The 23,587-nt window shown below is 37.6% G+C and overlaps 1 protein-coding gene across 1 annotated transcript in view; it reads left to right on the forward strand.

The window, feature by feature from the left end:
• pot1 (protection of telomeres 1) overlaps window positions 1–23,587 on the forward strand; it is an 82,389-nt gene that overhangs the window by 3,742 nt on the left and 55,060 nt on the right. Inside the window, exons 2-6 of the mRNA XM_008111229.3 lie at window positions 5,332–5,404; window positions 7,216–7,307; window positions 14,440–14,544; window positions 15,919–15,969; window positions 18,695–18,809. Coding sequence (XP_008109436.1) covers window positions 5,332–5,404; window positions 7,216–7,307; window positions 14,440–14,544; window positions 15,919–15,969; window positions 18,695–18,809 — 436 coding nt within the window. The remainder of the gene's footprint in view (window positions 1–5,331; window positions 5,405–7,215; window positions 7,308–14,439; window positions 14,545–15,918; window positions 15,970–18,694; window positions 18,810–23,587) is intronic.

The following is a 23,587-nucleotide window of genomic DNA, read 5'->3' on the forward strand; positions in this document are numbered from 1 at the left end:
TTTTTAACATAGTTTAGAGATGGTTCACAGTCCTTGATAAAAGTTTTTTGTATTTTATCTTTGTTCATCATTGCTAATTTGTCCATTTCTGCTATTTTAAAGACTTTAACTATACTCACGGTGGCTTACAATAACATGACACAACCTGGCAAATACAAAAATTAAAAACAATTTCAAAATTTAAAAATTTGCATCATGGATAAAGTTAAAATACTTATACAATTAAAATTACATTTAAAACTAAAATATCATCCCCAACTCTCACCCACAGCCTCCTCAGCAGTGTGCCCTTCATCCCCCCAAAAATGCCTGATGGCAACAAAATGCCTTATCTTGGTTATCTAGGAATAACTGTGCAAAATCACTCCTAGTCACTGCTGATACCTGGACCTCCGGTTCAGAGCCAAATCCAGGAATACCCCCAAACTCCAAACCTGCATTTTCAGGGGGAGTGTGACCAGATCTGTCTTTCAACTGATTCCAAAACTCCTGATGAGTTCTCCCAGCAGTTTTATATAGATGTTAAATTGCATGGTGGGGGCAGGACTGAACCCTGAGACACCCCATAGTCCAGTGGTCAAGGAGTCAAATAGGGATTCTTCAGCACCGCCTCCTGAGAGTATCTCTTCAGGAAGAATTGAAGCCACTCAATAATAGTACCTCCAAGCCCCATTCCAGAAAGATAACTCAGAAGGATACCATGGTCGATGATATTCAAAGCTGCTGAAAGGTCTAGCAGCACATGCCCCCCTTTTCCAGTTCTCTTTGTAGGCCATTCATTAAGGCGACCAAAGCTGTCTCTATCTCATAACCAGGCCTTAAACCAGACTGAAATGGATCTAGAATGATAATCCCTTCAGTATATAAACGTAAACAACATTGTGATAAAAATGTCCAGTCTGGTAACTTAATGGATTTTTCTTTTTAGAGAATCAATAGAGTCTCCTAGATTTACGAACTCATGACTTTTTATTTCTTCAACATAAAGCTCATTTTGTTTGTAATGGTAATTTTCTGTAGTGATTCCAGTACATGGAATACATATTGTGTTGCTCCATCTGTGTTTAGGAGTATGTTCTCAGCTTTAGTAACTACAGTATATTTGAGATGACATTTAAACTTTCTTAATATACAGACTAGAACACAGGAGACTCTCAACATGTTTGCTTTATTTGATGTTGATGAACTTAATTTTGAAGTCTTTTAATCTCTGCTGGCACTTGGGGATGTAAGCTAAACTTTAATTTTGTTTGCTGTGAAAGCAATCTCTAGAGAGAAAGAGCGTGAAATCCAGTCTTCATTACTGTTTCTCTTATGTGTACATGTGCATCAAAGATTATGTGTTTGTCTTCCTTTATGATCACTGAAGCAAAAATTACAAATTTAAAATAGTTTATGAGAATTGTAGAAAGATTATTAGAAACAAATCATTTTTGTCAGCTTCTATTATAATTAAATGGTATCGCAGAGTAATACTTATGTATCTAATTAGAAGTACATCCTGCTAAGTTCAGTAGGATTTGCTGTCACTCATTCAGGTTAGGAAATGATAAGATTGTACCCTAAACAGTCATAAGGATGAATGGCTGTCTATGTTCTCCAAGTTCCAGTTATTATATAGCTATTGCTAAATAATACAATTCAAATATTGGAATGGGTAGTGTGAGCAGGACTGGAGAAAAAGAACCTAATTGTGGGCCCAAATGTAGCCCAGTAATGATTGGTCAGTGAACAGAAACTGTGGACTTGACCGTTGCATGATAGATAATGAATTGAAATTGCCTGACCAGGACAAGAACACAGGACACAGCTTTTGTTTTGTAAATCCAGTAGATCACATTTATTTGGCTTCTGCCTTTTCCTCCTTCTCCCCTACTCCCAGCTATGCTGTTGGACAGCAGCCCTGTCAAGGAGAGGACTATGTTTTTATGAAGGCATCCCATTGTACACCACAAACTTTGAACTTTTACAAGGTGTAGAATAAACATCACAATTAGTGATCTGAGAATGTGTTGGTTGTTTACTTGAAACCAAAAATCCAAGATATACTCTGTTTAACAAAAGATTTTGAATTCTGATTTTTTTGTTTTCCCTTTTTATTTTTGTTTAAAAATATATCCTCTCCAAGAAATCAAATTGGAGAGAGAGAGTGGGCAAAACAACTTTGCAGTAACATTGATAAAGACAGCAACAATTACAAGCTGTGCTTTTGTTGGGTACCTTCACATTTTTTCTGACTTATGGCAAGATTTCTTCAGAAAGATGCCTTCATCTAAGAGAGTATAATTTGCCTAAAACCACCCAGTAGGTTTCCATAGTTGAGTTTACCCTGGTCTGCCAGAGTTTTAGTCCAGCGCTCAAACCTCTATGTCATGTTGACTTAAACTAAGTCTAAAGATTGTGTCCAAATCAGTTTGAAGTAGATGATGATAGGATAGACATTCAAATATAGATATAATGAACTCTTGAGAACATTGACTAACAAGTGTTTTCTCTTTTCCTCACTGAAGTATGTGTTTTTTCACAGCTGTAAAGGCAGTGCTATTCAACATCGTTATCAATGGCTTGGATGATGGAACAAAGGGCATGTTTATCAAATTTGCAATTACAGTAGAGTCTCACTTATCCAACACTCGCTTATCCAACGTTCTGGATTATCCAACACATTTTTGTAGTCAATGTTTTCAATACATCATGATATTTTGGTGCTAAATTCGTAAATACAGTAATTACTACATAGCATTACTGCGTATTGAACTACTTTTTCTGTCAAATTTGTTGTATAACATGATGTTTTGGTGCTTAATTTGTAAAATCATAACCTAATTTGATGTGTAATAGGCTTTTCCTTAATCTCTCCTTATTATCCAACATATTCGCTTATCCAACGTTCTGCCGGCCCGTTTATGTTGGATAAGTGAGACTCTACTGTAACATCAAATTAGGAGAGATAGTTAATAACCCAAAGGACATGCTTGCAATTGAAAATGGCCTTAACAAATTAGAGAGCTGGACCAAAACTAACAAAATGAATTTAAATGGAAAGAAATATAAGGTATTACGCTTAGACTGAAGAAATGAAATGATATATGTAGGAGGCGTGATACCTGGCTTGACAACTAAACATGTTAAAGGGATCTAGAAGTTTTAGTAGATCGCAGCAGTGTGATGCAGCAGCTAAAAAAGCCAATGCAATTTTGGCTTCATCAATAGGAGTATAGGGTTTAAATCCAGTGAAGAAATGGTATCTGTTCTGCTTTGGACAGAACTCACTGGGAATACAGTTTTCAGTTTTGTACACCCATCTTCGTTTTTAAGACTTCCTGTCTTTATTTGCCCTGTGGAGTCATTTGTGAACCAGAATTTAATCTGCCACCAGTTCCTACCGATGAATTAGTTATGGAGACAGATGTGGGAGAAATGCAGTTGGAGCTGGTAACAACCACTGCCATAATCTGTTTGCATACAAACAAGAGAGCTTCATGGGTTGGCTATGACATCAGTGTAAAATATAAATTCAATATAGCCTTGGATTGTGTAAGATCATTTCTTTAGGAGAAGCTTGCCTCAGTGGGATGAGATAATTTAAACAAATGTCAACCTGTTGCCTAAAGAATCCAACCAACCAAGTAACTGTGAAAGCCTGACACAGAAGCACTGATAACAAGAAAACTAGTTCTTCTTAATTTGACATAAGAGTTTTCGGGGGTATCTGCTAATATAGCAGGCATTGCTTTGGAGGGCCCACATCTGGTTTCTGCTTAGAAACAGTTTTGAAGTATATTTTTATGATCACAGTGGTTGTACTGCATCCTTATTGTTGTTGCTGCACAGAACAGACAGAAGCCACTGCTTTCCCCCCAAATGTATGCCAGAAGAGAATATATTAGTTGCAAGTGGAGATGGTTTGACATATAGCTGGTTATGGCATCTAGTATCTCCTGTTGTACATAACATTTACATTTTTTGTACTTGAGAAACTCCATGGACCTGACATGAAAGCGATATGCTAAGTATTAAAGGAAGAAGCAATATGTTCATATCTGCTCCTCTAAACAATTTGTTTTTAATATTTTCTGTTATCTCTTAGAGCAGTGCCCTCCCAAGGCCCCTCATATAAACAATTGCAAAATTAAAAGCAGTTCTCTAAAATCATTATTCAGCCCTGTTCAGATAAAACCCAATTAGAAACAGGACATGGTAACTGTTAAGAATTAAGCTCAACACATAGTAGCACACCCAGATGTTTTCATCTGGTAAAACATCCAGGCGTCGCCTGGGCAACGTCCTTGCAGATGGCCATTTCTCTCACACCAAAAGCAACTTGCAGTTTCTCAAGTCACTTCTGACACCAATAAAATAAAATAAAATCTGGATAGTTTATTTTTATGTTGTATAGTGTACGCTTGATAGGCATTGGGGTTTGGTTCCAGGATTTCTCACAGAAACAAAAATTCACAGATGCTGACGTCCTATTGTATACAGTGGTGTAGTATACATTGGTGTTCTTTGCATAAAATGACAAAAATCTAGGATTTCTTTTAGAATTTTTTGTTTTGTTTTTTTTTTTTAAACCCAAACAATGAATACTGTAGTTGAATTTGTGAATACAAAATCCATGGATATGGAGGGCTGAGTAGTGTATTTTGATTATATTTCTACTTTGTATACTCTTTTTGGTAAATGTTTGAAGTGATATATAAATTTATTAAATACATTTTTAATTGTGCATCACCCTGGATATATGTAGTTAATGCATTATTTGAAGAAATAAATGCAAGAGTGCTGTGTGTCTCTTCCGTGCAGAAGAGAAATGAATTTAAGATCCCAATTCAGTGCCCAGTAATCACCAGAGCCCTGCTTCCCAATAATGTGTTCTAGAGCACAAAAATGATGCTCAGATTAATCTCCTGAATGCCATGCGGGGGGAGAGGGGGTCTCAGATTTCCTCTTACCAATGAATACTCTGTAGAATTTGTTACTATATCAGAAAACAATACTAGATATGTGTTGGCTTCCAGGGTGTCAATTTTTTCCTCTGATTCCCCATAAAAAAAAAGAATTGATTATCCTTTGTGGTTCCTGGCAGGTTGTCAGAAGGGAACAATGATAGGTTTTCAACACTAGATTATATGCTTTTATAGTATTTAGAAGTGCTTTCAGAATTGTTCTGCTACTACAAAACTCAGTATGTCACTGCAAGAAATTACAGGATGACATAGATAATGCTGGTACATTTATACTGGTTTGACATTAAGCACAGTACATAACCGACAATTTTATTGTAAAGATTTCCAATATATTAATTAGATTTTTTCTCCTTCATTTTAGGGAACAGTTGTCATTTTCTCTCAATTAACTAGACTTCAAAATGGAACACCTTTCTTCAAAATTGTACTCCAAGGTACCAGAGCATAGTTCTCTCATTTGTCTTATGTGCATAGAGAACCCAAATATGTAGTTGGAAAATCAAGGGTTCACAATAAAAGGAGGAGAGGGAACCACTATAACAGTGGTTCTCAACCTGTGGGTCCCCAGATGTTTTGGTCTTCAACTCCCAGAAATCCTAACAGCTGGTAAACTGGCTGAGATTTCTGGGAGTTGACCTACAAGTTGAGAACTACTGCACTATAAAGTATTGACAAGAAATGTTGGGGTCTCCAAATTACTTGGAATTTCCCTTTCCATAATTTCTTGTTCTTGGCCCACTTGGACCTTCTCAAAATAAACATATCAGGAGGGCCACAAGTTCCTCTCCCTCTCATCTAAATGTGCTGTGTTAAATGAGAATTGCTAATGAATCTTGGCTTTTGGTTTCTTCCCCTTTGTGGGTGATGTGAATTTCCTAATGCCTTGTACTTCATTTGTTGTGAGAGTGAGGCTGTATACCTTTCAAATATCAAACTGCAGCTCCCATCAGCTCTTATCAATATAGCTAACTGTCAGGAATCATGGGAGTTGAAACATACTACAAGCCCTATGAGAAGCAGCTTAAAGAGCTGTGCATGTTTAGCCTGCAGAAGAGAAGGCTGAGAGGAGACATGATAGCCCTGTATAAATATGTGAGGGGAAGTCATAGGGAGGAGGGAGCAAGCTTGTTTTCTGCTGCCCTGGAGACTAGGACGCGAAACAATGGCTTTAAACTACAGGAAAGGATATTCCACCGGAACATTAGGAAGAACTTCCTCACTGTGCGAGCTGTTCGGCAGTGGAACTCTTTCCCCCGGACTGTGGTGGAGGCTCCTTCTTTGGAGGCTTTTAAGCAGAGGCTTGATGGCCATCTGTCGGGGGTGCTTTGAATGCGATTTCCTGCTTCTTGGCAGGGGGTTGGACTGGATGACCCATGAGATCTCTTCCAACTCTTATTCTATGATTCTATGTTGCTGTACTGGGTATAGCTCGATAATTGATCTAGATCAGGCATCTTCAAACTGTGATCCTCCAACTGTTTGGGCCTCCAACTCCCAGAAGGTCTAGCTAGCTTGTCCAGTGGTCAAGAATTGTGGGAGTTGGACAGCTGCAGCTTGAGGGCTGATCTAGAATAAGGCTTTTATTCTATATCTGCCTGCAATTTATTTTGTTTGTCCATTTGAACACAGTACATGCAGAGTTATAGAATCATAGAGTTGGAAGAGTCCAAACCTCTGCCAAGAAGCAAGAAATTGCATTCAAAGCAATTGGGTCATTGATGAGAAAAATTGCAATCTGACATCTAGGATACATTAACAGATTGGGTTAATTGGTTAATGAAAAAACACAAGCTTGTACAAAGTGTATTTCTTTCCCAGCATCTCTGTTTGAGATGAAGGCTTCTCTTTAATCTGTCCACCCATGTTAACTACTGATGGTAATTTGATGGGAGAAGCTTATTGTTTGTTCTTATTGAAGCTGCTCCAGTGTCCCTGACCTCTTCTCAGCATTGCTGTACTCCCAGCACATTTAAGCTTGTGCAGAGCATTTTTGTTGTATTCTGTAAATATGACAATACAGTCAGATTTACAAAAATGGTTAAATGAGACCACAAGGGAGGGATTGTCAAGAAGCCTGAGGGATCCAGGCTTCTTCACAATCTCATTCAAGTGTAGACCCCACCTCTTTAGTAGTGTTAGAGGAAGACAAGTTTAGAATGCTCTCTTTCTCAGTTGTTCATTTACACACTTTTATGCACACTTGAATAGAACTTAACACTCACTAAATATGTATGTCTTCTTTCAGAATCGAAAAATTCATCTTCCATATCAATTACCATCAATACTTTATTGTTTGGGAAACTAGCAGAAGTCTGTGCCAGACTTGTACACCAAGGGGTAAATATTTTTTATTTTTCTTCAAGATGAAATCTTTTGAGTTGTTCTGTTGATCTTATATTGTTATTTTTGATTGCTTATGTAAAATAGAGTGCTAATATGTATTTAAATCTATCCGTTTACCTGCGTGCTTTTCCACATTGTATTTTCATGTTAAGATTCTGTTTCAATGTTTTCATTAGAATTTACTGAAATGATATTGGAAGAAACGGAATTTTGCCTAAATCCAGCCTTCTCCAACCTTGTACCTGTTAGAACTGATAGACTGAATCTCTATCATCCACCCGTATGATAAGATTTGCAGTAGAACACATTTGATGAATTAAGCTTTATAAGATCGTATTTTCAGAACGTTTTCACAAGTTACACTAGCTCCTGCCTCCAATTCTCCAGAGAAGTAAAGTTAATTATATCAGATGATCCAAAAATTGTTTTGGTAAATACTGGCAGTACAATTTATGAACATAAAAAGGACTTTCTCTGTTAAAACTCTTCAATTTTGCAATTCCCTTGGTTTTGAAACCCAATTTGTACTGATGCTGGCTTCGTTTTGACACCAGGTGGAAATTGTTATTCAAGAAACTAATAATTTTAACTGGTTTGTACCTGCATATAGTTTGACTGTTTTCACGTTGCTTATTTTGTTAGAGAGTTTTATGTGTTTAGAGTAATCATTAATTCTTAGTGCTTCACATTTTAAACAAGCAAAGAGTAACAAGAAGAGGACCTTCCCTGCAGGGGCATCTTGGTTACTGAGGACCAATTGACGTCAACAGTATTGTCATTCCTGTACCAAGTCAAAAGACATTTTTATTATTATTTCTGTTGCCTTCAGGACTAATTCATGTTATTCAGTTTGTACATGTGCTATGCTTGACATTATTTTAAATGGCTTTAATTGGTTTTAATTGTCTAGTTTTAACTAATCAATGATTTCATATATTTTAGACATTCAAAATATTGCTTCTTGTTTTGAATTAATTTTATTTAAGCCATCCTGAGATCTTTGGTTTATGTTAGGATGTACATATTTAAATAAATAAGTAAATAAATAAATAAACGTAATTGTATTACACACTGCCTTTAAATTGTGAAGTACAGGGATGTACAGAAATGTTGGGGTATTAAAATACAGTCATCTAATAGTGTTCTGCATCTGAGTAAGTTCAATCAAAGTCTTGCAACTAGCACCTCAACTGGACAGATAGCTCTTTTTGAACACCAGTATAAGAAAGTTTTAAAATGCCCTTGATCACTAAACATATCTTGAGGTTACATTTATCTGCCCACTTACACCATATGGTAAATGCCTAATGTGTTGTTACTCTAAAACCTTGATGCAAGTATCCTCCCATTTGGGGGAAGATCAAATCTGCTTGTCATCTTTGCCAGCGCAGCAGGAGATGAGCACAAAGCAACATGCTGTTCTGCTTGCCAGCATCATAATATAGACTGAGTGCTGAGAGGTGATTGTCATTATTGAATCCGCTCTTCTGCCACCACATCTTGCAAAGTGTCTGAAACTTAATTAGTGCCCTGTGCCTTTCTTGATAAAAGGAGAAGTGTTAAAATAAGGCCCCAAGCACCAATTAGGAGATCACAGAGATCAGTACTGGGGAGACTGAGTTGCCAGCTAAAGCCCATGAGCTGGAAACTTCAAACAGAGTGTGAGCATCACTGATGTGTTTGAATCCCCTTTGTGGTCTGGGAATCTTATTATCCTTTCTGTGCTTCTGAAATGTATATGTGATTTTTAAATTTGGAGAGGTGAGTAAAACTCCCATTTCCATTCTTTTTTTAAAAAAGCTTCCCAGCTGTATTTCTGTGACTTTGCAAATTTAGGGAACAAAATTACTATTTTGAGTAGGCAAAATATGGATGCCAGTAGTTCAGAGTGGTGTAAAGAGTTAAGGACTTGGCATAAGATGGATGAAACAGTAACCTAGAAAGAGGTCCAGTCAATCCTCCACATTTGCTATAGTTAACAGTGCAGGATGCCTGCCAAAGTGAGAAAAGTGAATTAAAAAGTATTTCTTTACCTGAGGGCACACCTCTCTAGAAATCTCTAAGTTCTCCAGTGCAACTCTGTAGTCAACTTCCATTTGAGGTTGACCATTGAGTCATACTGAAGGATGTAGCGTTTGCTATGGAGACTGTATTAATCAAATCTGTGAATAATCAAATCTTTTAAAATTAAACCCAAAAATGTGAGTGCAGACTGGAGAGATAGGGTGGGGTAGAAATAAAGTCTCATTCATTCATTCTATTTTCATACTATTTTAGCTTTCATTGTTTATATAATTTATTTATTCCATACATTTGTATCCTGTCCTTCTCATCCGGGGGGGGGGGGGGGGGACGACGACGACGACGACGACGACTAAGGGTGCCTTCACAACCAACAGTCATTAGATGCCAAAAACAAACAGTATATATAAAATATGGCTCCAGATGGGATGGGATATTGTGTTAGAGCAGTGGGTCTCAACCTGAGGTCCCCAGATGTTTTTGGCCTACAACTCCCAGAAATCCCAGCCAGTTTACCAGCTGTTAGGATTTCTGGGAGTTGAAGGCCAAAAACATCTGGGACGCCAGGTTGAGAACCACTGTGTTAGAGGCATGGATAAGAGATACATTTGTTATCAATTTTGTAATTTGTTTATAGGAATATCAATGTTCTGCTTCAATTATCAAAATGAGGAAGCCACATTGGTTTCTTGGAGGGAGTTACACAAAATGGGAGGTGTTATATTTTAAATGGTGGTGGTGATTAAGATGAAGATGCAATATAATACTAATGTAGCTAAATATATTCCAGCATAAATTGGATCTTGGGCTTGAGGAAAAGTATGAAGGCATTTGGAGTCTACCAGTTCAATAATGGGTTATTCTGGCATCCAAAGATCTGGATTAGAGTTTCTAGTGCCTGCTCTGGCCAAATGAATAGTTGTGTTCATTTGTGAAGAACGAAGCTGTAAAGAGAATAGAGTAATTGTGTAAAGAGGTATCAGATATCTTCCTGGACAAGCTTTGAGAACAATAACTGCTATAACTATTGATATAATAATATTATAATATGAATATAATAATAAGGTAATCCTGGTTTAGTTGTTCACATATTAGATGTAGGAAAATTGAACAGTGGTGCAATAAAACTTAAAGTTCCTTGGCCTATCTTCTTAACACTGATTTTGCACAAGGTCAAAATTTCTTCCTGGTCAGTTGGGAGATTATGATAGAGCATCAACCTGAGTCAACAACCAAGTTCCAGAATCACTTGTACATCTGATAATATCATAACATGTTGAAGCAGGAGTAAAACGATTTTAGAAACATGAACTTAAATTGCTGTTGGTGGGATTGCTGTTAAACAAAGACTCATTAGAGTAGCTTTTCAAATTCTCCCAAGTATCTAAGTTAAGTGCCATTTTAGGAACCACATTGAAAATCATTCACAAATCTTATAATTCTCCCATTTCCTTGTGTTTCATGTGTAAGAAACACAAACTATCACATATTTTGTTATTTTAAGGATTTATTTTGTTTTAAGAATTTTATTGAGAGAAATTTGATGTAACAGTAGGATAAATAGGATGTATATATTTTCCCATTTATGGTGCAGAATGCAATTCTCTACCCATTAAGTTTTGTTTTTACACTTTTTGGAAACGATTCAATCTGTCTGTATCACTTAAGTTGGAAGTCATTTTGCAACAGAAAACATTAAGGTTTGGGATTTTAAATCATTTACAGAAGTATTGTTGGAGAATGGTGAAGTAGCAAAAAGAGCAGTCATACCCCAGTATTTTTAAACAACTGTCAGCTTTAATCAAAAAGCTATTTTATATATTTTAATCAAATAAACTCATGAACAAAGGTATGGGCATAAAAAAAGCAAACAGGAAGGTTTTTGGTAGAATAGTGAATGCAAAAGAAGAAGCACAGAGCCTGCAAATGCATCTCAACATGAGCACATCCATCTCATGGTACTTAAAGAGACACAAACAAAATTGGGGCTGTACTTTAAAACTCAGCAATGCCAGAATTAACTAAAGTAAAGTAGCCTCTAAGTTACATTGCAATTCCCTGTACTCAATTTCATTTTCTCAGACATCTCTTTTAATTTTTCTGTCTGTCAGTAATGCAGCCCACCCCCCTTTCCCCCCCCTCCTTACCCAGCTTTTATGGGATTCAGCAGTGAAGTAAGATTAAAGATGGAGAAGTATAGATGGAGCAAATCTGCCATTTACTCAAACCAAGGTACATGAAAAATGTCTCCAATCAGCGGCTAGGCTTCAACACAACCCTTATCAATGCTAGGTCCCAGCGCTTACCAAACTTGGATCCCTACCTATAGCAGAAGCTTTAGCTGATATGGCCAATGATCAGGGCTTTTGGGAATAGTCTGATATTATGTGGACATAGATTTTTGGAAAACAGAACGAATATCCAGCTGCTTACTCAGAGAAGAAAAGGGGGAGAAATGTTTATCCCTCCTTTTTCTTTAACTGGATTTTCCATGGGCCAGTAGATGCTGATGTCTTTGGTGAAAGCTTATACTAGACAACCAATGTCCCAGCAACTATCTGCTCTGAGTAAGCAGCTGGTCAGTATACTGTTTTCCAAAAATATATGTCCAGATAATGTCAGCCTATTCCCAAAAACCCTAACCATTGGCAGTGTTAGCTAGAGCTTTTCGTAGCCGTAGTCCAGCTATAGCTGTGGATCCAAGTTTGAGAACAGCTGGAACATAGTGTTGACTCTATCTGCAAGAATCAAGGGGTGTGCTGAAATCTAGCTACTGATTAGGGAGGCATTTCATGTAAATTGATTTGAATAAGGGGCAAACAAAATTGTTCTGTAACTGCTAGGGGTGCATTTGAGAGAGAAGCAGTGTGGAAAAGGAAGACAGTATGTTTGGGTGTAACACACAATGAAGTAATATCTGGCTATGTGGTTGCTTTCCTAGAAAAGATTGAAATAAAAGTGTAATTCAGGTTAACTCCCAATAAATATTGCAAGGAGAGAGTCTTGTGTCCTGTTATGGATATACTGTATGTGTACAGTCATATGCAGTGCCGGATTTAGGATAAATGATGGCCTGTGACAGTTAAGTTATGAATCCCCTAACTTGGGCCCTGAAGGAAGCAAGCCCAATAGGCCTACACTGCCTGCTTTGTGGCACAGTCCCATAGAATATTAACTCTATGTCTGAAATCGTTCCAAAACAGAATACGTTCAAATTTTGAATTGCACCAGATAAGCAAAACCTATTATAAAAAATATTTTTGGCAGGAAAATCCCCCCCCCCCCCCACTAACTGGGCCCTGTGGTTAAGCACACCTAAGTACAATGGTAAATCTAGCACTCATCATTTGTATCTTGTTTTACCTTCTCATCGAAGGGGTGGGGCAGGGTTCAAGTGATATTTGAAAAACACAACATATAGGAAGAAGAAGAGCAATCAATTTCTATCTTATTTCTATCACTGCAGAGGGTACTTTCAAATCTAACTGCTGTACAACAGACAATTTCTTTTTAGGATGGAGTTTCTGCTTCCTAGTTATAGAACCAGTTCCCCATCCTCTTTGATAAGCAAATAGAACCTAAGGAAAGATTCCATTTTCATAAATGGAAGATTTTTTAAAACAATTGTAACCAATAGATATGAAGTGAAGGCCATGGAATGGAGTCTTAGTGGAGTGGAGGCTTAGCCCCTTTCCCTTAGTTTGAGTTGTAGTGAGATGTAGCATGTAGTGAGATGCCATGGTATACATAGCTTGTTTTCCATGTTAGCAGAATTGCCATTAGACAGAAAAATGATTTTCTGGATTCCCTTTTTATGTAGATATATGTAAAGGAGCAGGATAGCTTTTAATGTCATCCAGCAGAACTCTTTTTATTTTGTTATGAGACTGCTTTTGCTCCCTATCCTTGTCATACCCCATTCACGAGCCACCAAAAACTCTCCAAAGAAGACTTGAAGGCTGAAGGCTCCTCACTTGTTGCTCTGCAGCAAATCCTTTGTTCCAGCTATGTCTGTTTCACACAAGTATTATTCCATTTATAGCTTCTGGTAGTTTTCAGACCACTGACATTTAAAATCTATTTTAGCAATCCTTCAATGGAAAGGGCCATTTCAGAAGTCAGTCTTCACAAAATGATATCCCTTGGTTTTATGCCAGTTTGGTTGCTTGAGCATATTTCCTGTTGATATGGAAGCAAGAGGAGACTATGAATTTTTCCTTCCTGATTTATATCTGTTGCTTAAGAGAAGATTTTAGAATTAACAGTTATAGCAATCTCATAATTTTCCTCTGAAATTTATATTATTTAAACATCAAGTATTCACTAACATTGATTTCTGCACAGAGTGTGTGGGGTTTTTAATCTGTTTTCTTTTTAAAATAAGCTCCCCGACCCCAGACTAATCTTCCCAGTACCAAAAAGTAATTTTCTCATCCATTGTGGATATAAAATAAATAAAACCAATATAAATTAACTTTGGTTGTGCCATTCTTCTTTCCTTTTATAAAGAAGACTTGGAAAATAAGTGAGCATTAGCCATAGTTCCCAAACAGTTTAAAAAATATTTCAACAGGAAATCATACTTTTTGTGAAAGAAATGTATTTATTTTTTTGGAAAAGATAAAAATGTACTGGCAGTCCCTGAGTTACAAACATCTGACTTACAAACGACTCATAGTTTCACTCCTGTTAGAGTTATCATGGTGAAACTCCACTGAAGCTTTAACACCAATCCTTGTTTCCACCACAAGCCAAATTTTCAAAACCAAATTATCACAGGTGCAGAAAGTGGCAAAATCTTCTGAATAGGGGCACAGATAGTAAAACAAACACCACAGGGGTGTTCACTCTTCCCTTTACTATTCAAAGCTTTGTGTGTGTGTGTGTGTGTGTGTGTATTTGTCTGGGTTTACACTTAAAAATGTACCTGTTCTGACTTACATACAAATTTAACTTAAGAACAAACCTACAGCACCTATCTTGTTCATAACTTGGGGAATGCCTAGTTTGTCTTTATCTCCTCACTAAGCACAAAATAAAGAACTGTAGGACAAAGTGGAAAAGTAATGACATGTGAATTATTATGTGTTTGTAATTCCAACAGGACACTGTTGTGGTGGCTGGGTTTGGCTTGGCAAAATCCATTATTGGAGATGGCAGACATTGCTGTCATCTGGAAGCATCTGATGAAGTTGGATCAACTCTTTATGCAAGTTCATTTTTTCCTCCTCTCTTTTTCCTTCCCTGTAGTTTGTGATTACATTATACTCTTGTTACATAATAAATTCAAGAATACATTATAATAAGTCCAACAAAGAAAATAAAAGACCTCAGTCATACAAGGGACAATGCAGCATATTGACCTTTCACATTAGTAATTATGTTTTAGTTGGAATCCAAAAGAACAATGCAATTCATCATGTTTGTCCAAGGAGGATTGGGTGGGCATGGGAATAAAAAAATGGGCCATTATTCCATTTTGAAAGCCATTTTTTGGACAAGCAGTTTTCAGAGCAATTTGAAGCACTCAGGCTATTGTTTGGGGGGTAGGCAAAGTCATCATGGCAGAAACAAGGCTTGTACTTGCTAAAGCTGCTAGGAATTGGGAATCCCAAAATTATCCAGGGGGCTGTACTTTCCCCAACCCTGCTTTGTGTTTTAAAGCTGCACATCTATGATAACTTTGTCTCTACAAAAGTGTTTCTGTGACAGTTGCCTTCAGGGGTAGCCCTTTGGATCACATTTTTCCAGATTGCAGGTTTCAGTTTGAGCAACCAAAATTGGTGATTAAACAGGCCATTCAGTTTCTGAAGAATTCTCCTCTAATTTGTCTCGTTGCTCTTCTCCAGTAAAACAGGCTGTGAAGCCTATAGGTGTATAGAAGAGATGTATTTTTCCTCCTACCAGAGGTTTTAATTAAAAGCAGGTAATCTGAGAACGCTGAAAGTTTTTCAATTGCTACATAAAAATCATTGTCATTCAAGTGAAACTTTCTTTGATAAATTGATTGACAAATCAAATCAGCAAAAGTGCATGCAGTATCTGTGTTTTCACATACATCCCCACCCACATTACAAATACAGAACTGGTTATATTGGATGCTTCTTTTGGGGAGGATAAAATAAATACATAGCAAGTGACTTAAGTTGTAGAAATATATAGGGTATATCGGGTAACTCTGGGGCACTAAAATTTTAATCTTAAAAGTGATGTGGCATCTACTTCTTCCCTTATAATTTCATTTATATTGGTGGGTAAACTTTGAAATAAATGGGTGCCTAAAGAAAGCACATAAACTCTTTGTTCTTCATGAGAAAAGGAAATTTCAGACTGGAATTAAGTTAAATATTCAAACGCATTATGTTAGCTGTATTATTGGTACTTTAAGTGTAAAGTAATTTTTATAAGTACACTGCAGTTAATTACCCTTGTTTAAAGAAATGGTTTGGAAACTGGACATGGCATTTCATTTATTTTTTTAAAAAAATATGCTCAATCTGATTGAGCAATTGGCATCAAAAATTGAAATCATTTTGTTGCTTTATGTCACTTACTATCTTTTTTTGTTTGTTTTTCTCTCCAGATTTGTCCTAGGTCATCAAGCACAGGGAAAGCTTCAGAAACAGTAGCCGTGGTAAAGCTTCATTTTTGTAATTGGAAAATAATTACGGTCTTCCAAAGTCAAAGGCTAAAACATAGTTGATAAAATGTTCAAGAGAAATAAAGATATTTGCTATGGATCTCATCATACTACATTTACAGTTTAGTCAGGGAACCTCCTCTGTTAAAAAAGAAGAAGCTGAAAACAGCTATCCAGGAATTTTTATTATAGGGAAACATGGTACATTTTCCACAGTGAAGGCCAAAAGTGTTTTTAATAATGAGTTTAGTACTAGGTTTTTAAATTCACTTTTCTCTTTAAGTTGAGAAGCCGTCATTCAGACAGCATTAACATACGGAACTAAACCCAACCTTGGGACCCCGTGCTGTTAATTTCACGAGCTTCCTAATTTGTTGGATGTGCTCTTCAAGTAAGTGTTGCAGCTATACTAGGATAGCCATCAGAACAAGGTGGTGACAGGAGTAATCAGAATGCTTCTGGTACCTTCTGCTTATTGCTGGAAACAGTACAAATGTTTATATGCCTTTGTAGCCTTTCCAAAATATTACTGAAACAAATCTGTTGCATTGGGGAAAAGTCAACTATATACCTGTCCTTACTGACTTCAAGCCATTGGCAGGGGTTTTTACCATTAGAATTCACATGTGGCAATGACAATAGCAAAAAATAACTTTGGTTTTTTTTTTCTCATAACATATATTGAAAATGTAGGTTTTTTTCTGCCTGTGAAAGTGTCTTATATGCCTTCTTTAACCTTAACAGGTTCTGCAGATGATAATTTTAAAAACCACTTGTGAAATTGTTGGTGTTCCAGGACAATTGTATATTATCTACTAGGCTTGATCGATCCATGAAAAATTTGATTCTAAACTCGTTTCAAAACTAGAGGGGGCAGTTTTTCGTTTTTGTTGCTAATAACGAATTTGGCCCCCAAAATTTTTCGAAATTAACGAAAATTCGTTAGTTTCAAAATTAATTCGTTAATGGCGGACGCGCATGCGCGGTGGCCCAAAAACAGCCCGAAGGGGGGGGACTTAGGGGGCTCTCCCGCCCTCATTTTTTGAGTGATCTTCTTCAAACTTGGTACAGTGGTAGAACACATTTAACACTGATAGCTCACCAAAATGTGGAACGTTTCCCTTATCCTCTGATTTTTGGCAAATTTTCATAGCTTTTATAATAAACCATTTTTTAATAATTGCAGAAATCTGTTCCTGGTTTGAAAGTCTTATTTCCTGTTAAATTGGGTTGTCTTTACTGTGAAAGTCATTGTTCTACTTCAGAAACTTTGTTTTTGTGGCTGAAACTTTGTTAAATTGGTGTGTGTGTGATATATATTGTGTGTATATATAGTCCCTGCTTGTGTGTGTGTGTGTGTGTGTGTGTGTAGGTAAAGGTAAAGGTATCCCTTGACGTTAAGTTCAGTCATGTCTGACTCTGGGGGTTGGTGCTCATCTCCATTTCTAAGCCCAAGAGCCAGTGTTGTCCATAGACAACTCCAAGGTCATGTGGCCGGCATGACTACATGGAGTGCCATTACCTTCCCAGAAACACCCAGAAAATGGGAATTCCAGACAGGAAACAATCAGGGCCAGCTAATACCTCCCAACAAAGGATTCCCCCAGGTAGGAAGCAGCCAGGCTTTGAAGCTGCAAGGCTATTCAATGCTAATCAAGGTGACCAATTGCAACATTCACACTTGCCTCCCACAGACAAGAGTTCTTTCTCCCACCCTGGACCTTCCACAGATATATAAACCCCACTTGCCTAGCTTCGCACAGACGTCAAAACCTCTATGTTTGCCACAGATGTGGGTGAAACGTCAGGAGAGAATGCTTCTGGCACATGGCCATAGAGCCCGGAATACATACCACAACAGTGTGATCCCGGCCATGAAAGCTTTCGACAACACAACCACAGTATCCATTCAAGTTCATGTAGCGTGGTATGGACTGGAGACCTGTATTGGGGGGAGGGAGGGTGCGAATCTGGGCCCCTGGGAGCAGCCGAGGACGGGCCTGGCCCACACCCCCTCGCATCCCGGGCCTCTTCCTCCTCACCGCCGGGCCCCTCTCGGTCTCTCCAGGCCTGAGCTGAGGCGAGGCGGCGGCGGCGGCCATTTCCCCCCTCCGTCTTCCTCCTCCTCCTCGGCCTCCTTCCCCCTCGCCCCCTCCCATTGGCTGAGCCTCCCATTGGCTGAGGGGCAAAAGGAAAGGAGTTTGGGTGATTTGCAAAAGCTTTTTTTTCTTAACGAAAAAAACGAAGAAATAAGAAAAAACGGCCTCTCGCGATTCGAAACCGCGATATCCAGACGTGTGGACAACCAAGGGTCTATATTGCTTCAAAACAAACGAAAATAACGAATTAATAACGGGTAACGGGAAAATCGAATTATTTGAGCAAGCCTATTATCTACCCATAACATTTACAATGAACAACTTTTTTGTTTGTTGGATTTATATCCCCCCTGTCTCCTAGAATAGAATTCAAGACTGTTTACTGAAAATCCAGGAAATAACAGCAATTATTCTGATAAGAATACTGTTTGCGACCCAAGGCTCCCTTTATCCAAAAGTGAAAGAAGTCTTGTTATGTGGAAGCACATCTTTGTATCAGTCTCAGAATCTAGAAGCAAAACAGCTGGAGCGAGAAAGAACAATTTTGACAAGGAATTTTTAAAGCTAGTTTTCTATAGACATTCCTCTTAATGTGTTCATTTTCTCTTATGTCTTGGTAGCCTATTGCCCCCAAGTATTCATATACTCCTTTGAATAAGCTGAAAGGTGGTACTGTTGTCAACATATATGGTGCTGTGAAATTCTTCAAGCTTCCATATAAATGCCAAGGAGGAGGTATGTACAAATGAAATTCTTGACCTTTTGTTTTCTATCGATCTATATGGGCAATAGGCTATAGGACACTGGCTGATTTCTGATTATTCCTTTTTTTTCATGTGCACCCTTGTGTGTACACACAAACACTAGATGGAATTTACAGAAACAAGCAGGATGCATGTGACCCACTATCTTCTTTTTGCTCACCTCTGGTTTAAACTTAAGATAGACCAGGATGGCAATTGTGCTAGGCATGGGACCACTCTCCTTATACTAAGAGGACTTCACCATGCAAACATAATAAAAAGTAAAACATAAGGAAACATAACACAAGTCCCTGTAGAGCTTACAGCCATTTTCTGGATTTTGAAGGGAGTTGTGGGAGTTTTAGATGTTTTTCCTTTAAAATTGAGGGTCTTTTAAAAGTGGGAAAAAAAGTGTAATGTCTTATGGGAGTGTGTGTCCTGCAAGGCTCCAAGAGCCACAAAAAAGCATTAAGACTTCATATGGCCTATGAGCCACTCTTTCTCACTACTTAGAAAGATTAATGAAAAGTTTGATTATAGATGTTGGCTTTCTGTGACATAACTATTTAGAGAATTTGAATATGCCTGTAAATATGGCAGAGCAAAATATGCACTATGGAAGTTGTTTCCCTTTTCTTCACCATGATAAAATGTATAACCCGTTTACTTGCAAACATCCTGTTTATTTCAGTTGACAGTTCTTTGTTGGTGTACTTAATAGCTTTAAAGTGTGATGGTCATTAAAAGCGATGAATTCCAAACCACAGTTTGTGGATATTCAAGTGGCTTGTAAAGTGTATTTTGATTTGTGAAATAGCACTGTAAATACATAACATCCTGTGATGGTGTGCGTTCAAGTCATTACTGACTTATGACAACCCTAAGACAACCCTATGGGCTTTCTTTGCAAGATTTGTTCAGAAGGTTTGTTTTTTTCTTCCTCTGAATCTGAGAGAGTGTGAGTTGTCCAGAGTCACCCAGTGGGTTTCCATAGAGTCCTGTGCCCAGACTACTACACCACAAAGAATAAGTATGGCTAATTTTGGAAATAAAATTAGTTGTTATGAACGGCTTTTATAGTTAGAAAGGGGTAGCATAATCTCTTCATGCAGTTGGAGAACAACTATTAAAAGGCACTTTTTTGTGTATACCATTTGATGTATCAATGAGAGATTTAAGGTTTTTTCCCCCTCCCTTTCATTTGTGATGGGCTCATAGAGGAGCAGAGTTGGTTGTTCACCATAGTCTGGACCTGGACATAGGCCTAAATCTAGTTGCTAGATCCATATAATCATATTCATACTTCTGTGAATCCCAGTGGTTCAATATTTCTGCTTTAGTTGGAGCTGGCAATTGGGTTTAAGCTTTAGTTATCTATACATCATTCAGATCAGTTGCTCATGAATAATTTATCCAAGTACAATTGTGTCTAGATTTAAAATGTGGTTTTAAAATCTATCTTCTTCCTTAAGTTCAAAATTGCCAATGATTTGAGCTAAAATAGAAATGCCCACATTCAGAGTTTTTGTGATAATTGCTCTTAAATATAAAACTGTTGAAGTACACAGAGATGAAAGGTTTTCCAATTCTTTTTTAATGAGAAGTTCTGAATAAAGCACCATGAGTTACAAAAATTTATATGTCAGATGTTTTTTAAAAGGATATGATAATTAAATTTGGGACTGAGTGTTAGTAATGGTCCATCTGCTATTACAAATATTATACCATATGTTTTGACATTTTTTCCTGAAAAATGAAATTAAAATAAATAGCATTAGTTTCATCTTAAAATCACTGATAAAACTCAAATTATTCTAGTCATGCATTGACAGCCTTTTCTGTAGTAAATCTTTTTCAGTTTTCTATCCCAATGGAGCAGGTCTGCCTTTTAGTTATCAGTTTTTGCAGAAATGTAATGCTGGCTGATAGGCCATTTCTTAAAGGCTTGCTCTCATGAGATTTCCTAGAACAGTCTCTCTTTTCAGGTAATACTATACAATTATTATTGCATATCAAGACAGACAGACTGTCACAGTAACAAAAATTAATGTAATCTGCAATTTGCAAAAAGCATGAGGACTATTTTGTTTATTCTGGAGTAAAACTTTATCTGTGCTGAAGGGTTGAATTCTTTATCTGAACTTGTGAAATAAAGCACCAGAAGAGGAGAAAATAAATAATATTTTACCCAAAGATTGATAGCATTCCTAGAGTAAGTGTCTGACCATGCACAAATTTCTGAGAATTAAAATATGTTCCTTTCTATGTAAACTATAGAGGATGTTTAGCCCAAAGAAATCTCTTCAACAGCCACTCCCAGAGCATTTTGAATCCCTAAAGCGATACTGGTGGCACTGACATCTTGCTGGTATCCTATGATAAGAAGTCCCGTTAGCTTGGTAAATACGAGGGTTTAATGAAAAGTAATGCCTCCACCTTCATAACTCCTCAGCAGATGGCAGTACTGGTATGTGGCAGGTACTGGCTTGTTCAGTAGACACTCCTCTACAGTTCCATTCAACAGTTGTGTTGTTAAAGTGCAAAGTATGGAACCCTGCGCAGACGGTCAGTCAGTGTGACTTAAGCAATGTGCAGTCACTGAATTCTTGACAGCAGAAGGTGTCACCCCAAAGGAGATTCATCAGAGAATGCAAGCGGTTTATTGTGATTGTGCTGTTGTGAGTACAGTGTGTTGTTGGGTGAGTAAGTTTAAAGATGTTGAGGTGGGAATATATGACTTGCATGACAAACAAAGAGTTGGACGTCCTGTGACAGCAACCACCGAGTTTCACAAGCAAAAGGTTGACAGATTGATTCAGGACAATCGTCGTATCACAGAGAGAAATTTCAAGCATAATCGGCATTTCAGAAGAACATGTGGGTCACATTATTACTTTGCTTGGCTATTGGGAGATCTGTGCACTATGGGTACCCAGGATGCTGATGCCTGAAATGAAAGTGCACAGACTTGAAATTTGCCAGGAACTCCTCTCACGTTACGAGAATGAAGGTGACACCTTACTCCTTGTAAAGGGCCAATGCTAAAAAATATATATCTGTAGACCACTCCTTCTCACTGCCTACAGAAGGGGAAATAGTGCGAGGCTGGGGCCATGGAAGGGGCTGGGCTTCTCTACCTGCCTGCTTGCCTCTCCCCTCTGAGTTATGGAGGCAAGCCTCTGTAATTTGCATGTGGGCCCTGTAACTCTTGTTAGTAGGCATGCAAAGGGCTGACCAGTGAAGGAGAAGCCCAGTCCGGCCTGTGGGCTATAGAGAACATGTTTGAGGTGTATGCTGTGCAGGCCTAATTTACATATCAGTTTTATATGTGCTGTTGAAAGCCCTGAATGATCCATGTTCTTAGTTTGAAACTTATATTCACTATTTCCTATTTGTAGGTGATTCACAATCAGTTAGGTCAAGTATACAACAGAACTGTGCAACTGTGGCCTTGCACATTATTTTTGGCTATAACTCTCATCAGGAGTGACGATTGTGAAGGAGTTCTAAAAACCATTAACAGAACAATCTTATACATCTCTGTATGCAGTACAAACCATGATGTTCAGTAGGGCTTACCTCACTTTTAGTAGGCATTGGATTTCTGTCTGTCAAAAGTTAGAATTGGACATTTAAAAAGTAATTTGACATATTTGCCTGGCTTTAAATATATAATGCATAACATGGTTTATATTCCATTTCTAGAAGTTTGCATTGCACTAGCAAAAGTAATATATTGAATATGCTTGCATCCTCATATGAACTTTCAAAGCAACCATGACTTTGACCCTTGGACCATGGTGGTTTAACAAACAGAAAACAAGAAATAGCAGCTATACTTCAGTGAGAATTGTTTGCTTATTTATAGAGGTACTCATCCATTCAACTAAACCTACATTCAGAGCAATTGCCAGTGAGAGTTACAGGGCCCACCTGCCTGCCTCTCCGCTCCAAGCCAGAGAGACTTACCTCCATTGCTCAGCAGGGAGAGGCAATCAGGCATGGTTACTTCTCCTACTTTAAATAATAGGTAATATTATCACTATAGCCTTGAATAAAATAACTGATGATTATATTCTTATGGAGGCAATAGCCTTCTGACTGGAAGCTAGAATCCTGCAGTCTTGTCAAAAACCTCTGGTAATATGCAGGTATTGCAAAAGTAATTTGTGTATATATTTGAGTTCTGTTACAAATTGAGATACACCAACCCTACTCAGTCATCCATTATTCATTATGGCCTGCTTGGAACAAAATGACACACTACGTCAAATGTTGTGCAGACTTGATGTACATTTTCTTATTTTTTTTTTTCCTAGTAGAGTATTATAGAAACAATGCAATGGATGGAACTCAATCTGCTTTCAGTTCATGTACTTAAACTACTAGCCACTTATTGAAGCTAATTCCTAATATTTTTATCAAAAGTATGTGTAACTGAACTGTTAAAGCAGCAGTAGTTGTCTAGAGATCATAATGGGCAGAATCCAACAGCACATACACATACTTTCATTCAATTAATCAAACTCTTCTCCCAGTCAAGGCTTTGCATTTTTCAACAGGTATGTCCCCTACATTTCAAAGCAATTACTAAGGTTTTGGGAAGGCTGCAGAGGAGAATCCCCACACCATCAGTGGCACTGGCATATTCCATCTGAAAATAAACTGGAGCCTGCTCAGTATTTTTCATAGTAATACCTGATGTTAGAACTTGTTACATGGTGTTGAATTATTGGTAAATTTAACCGTTAGAGAAAATTGTTATATTTT

The sequence above is a fragment of the Anolis carolinensis genome, chromosome 5 (assembly GCF_035594765.1).
Source record: "Anolis carolinensis isolate JA03-04 chromosome 5, rAnoCar3.1.pri, whole genome shotgun sequence".
NCBI lineage: Eukaryota > Metazoa > Chordata > Lepidosauria > Squamata > Dactyloidae > Anolis > Anolis carolinensis.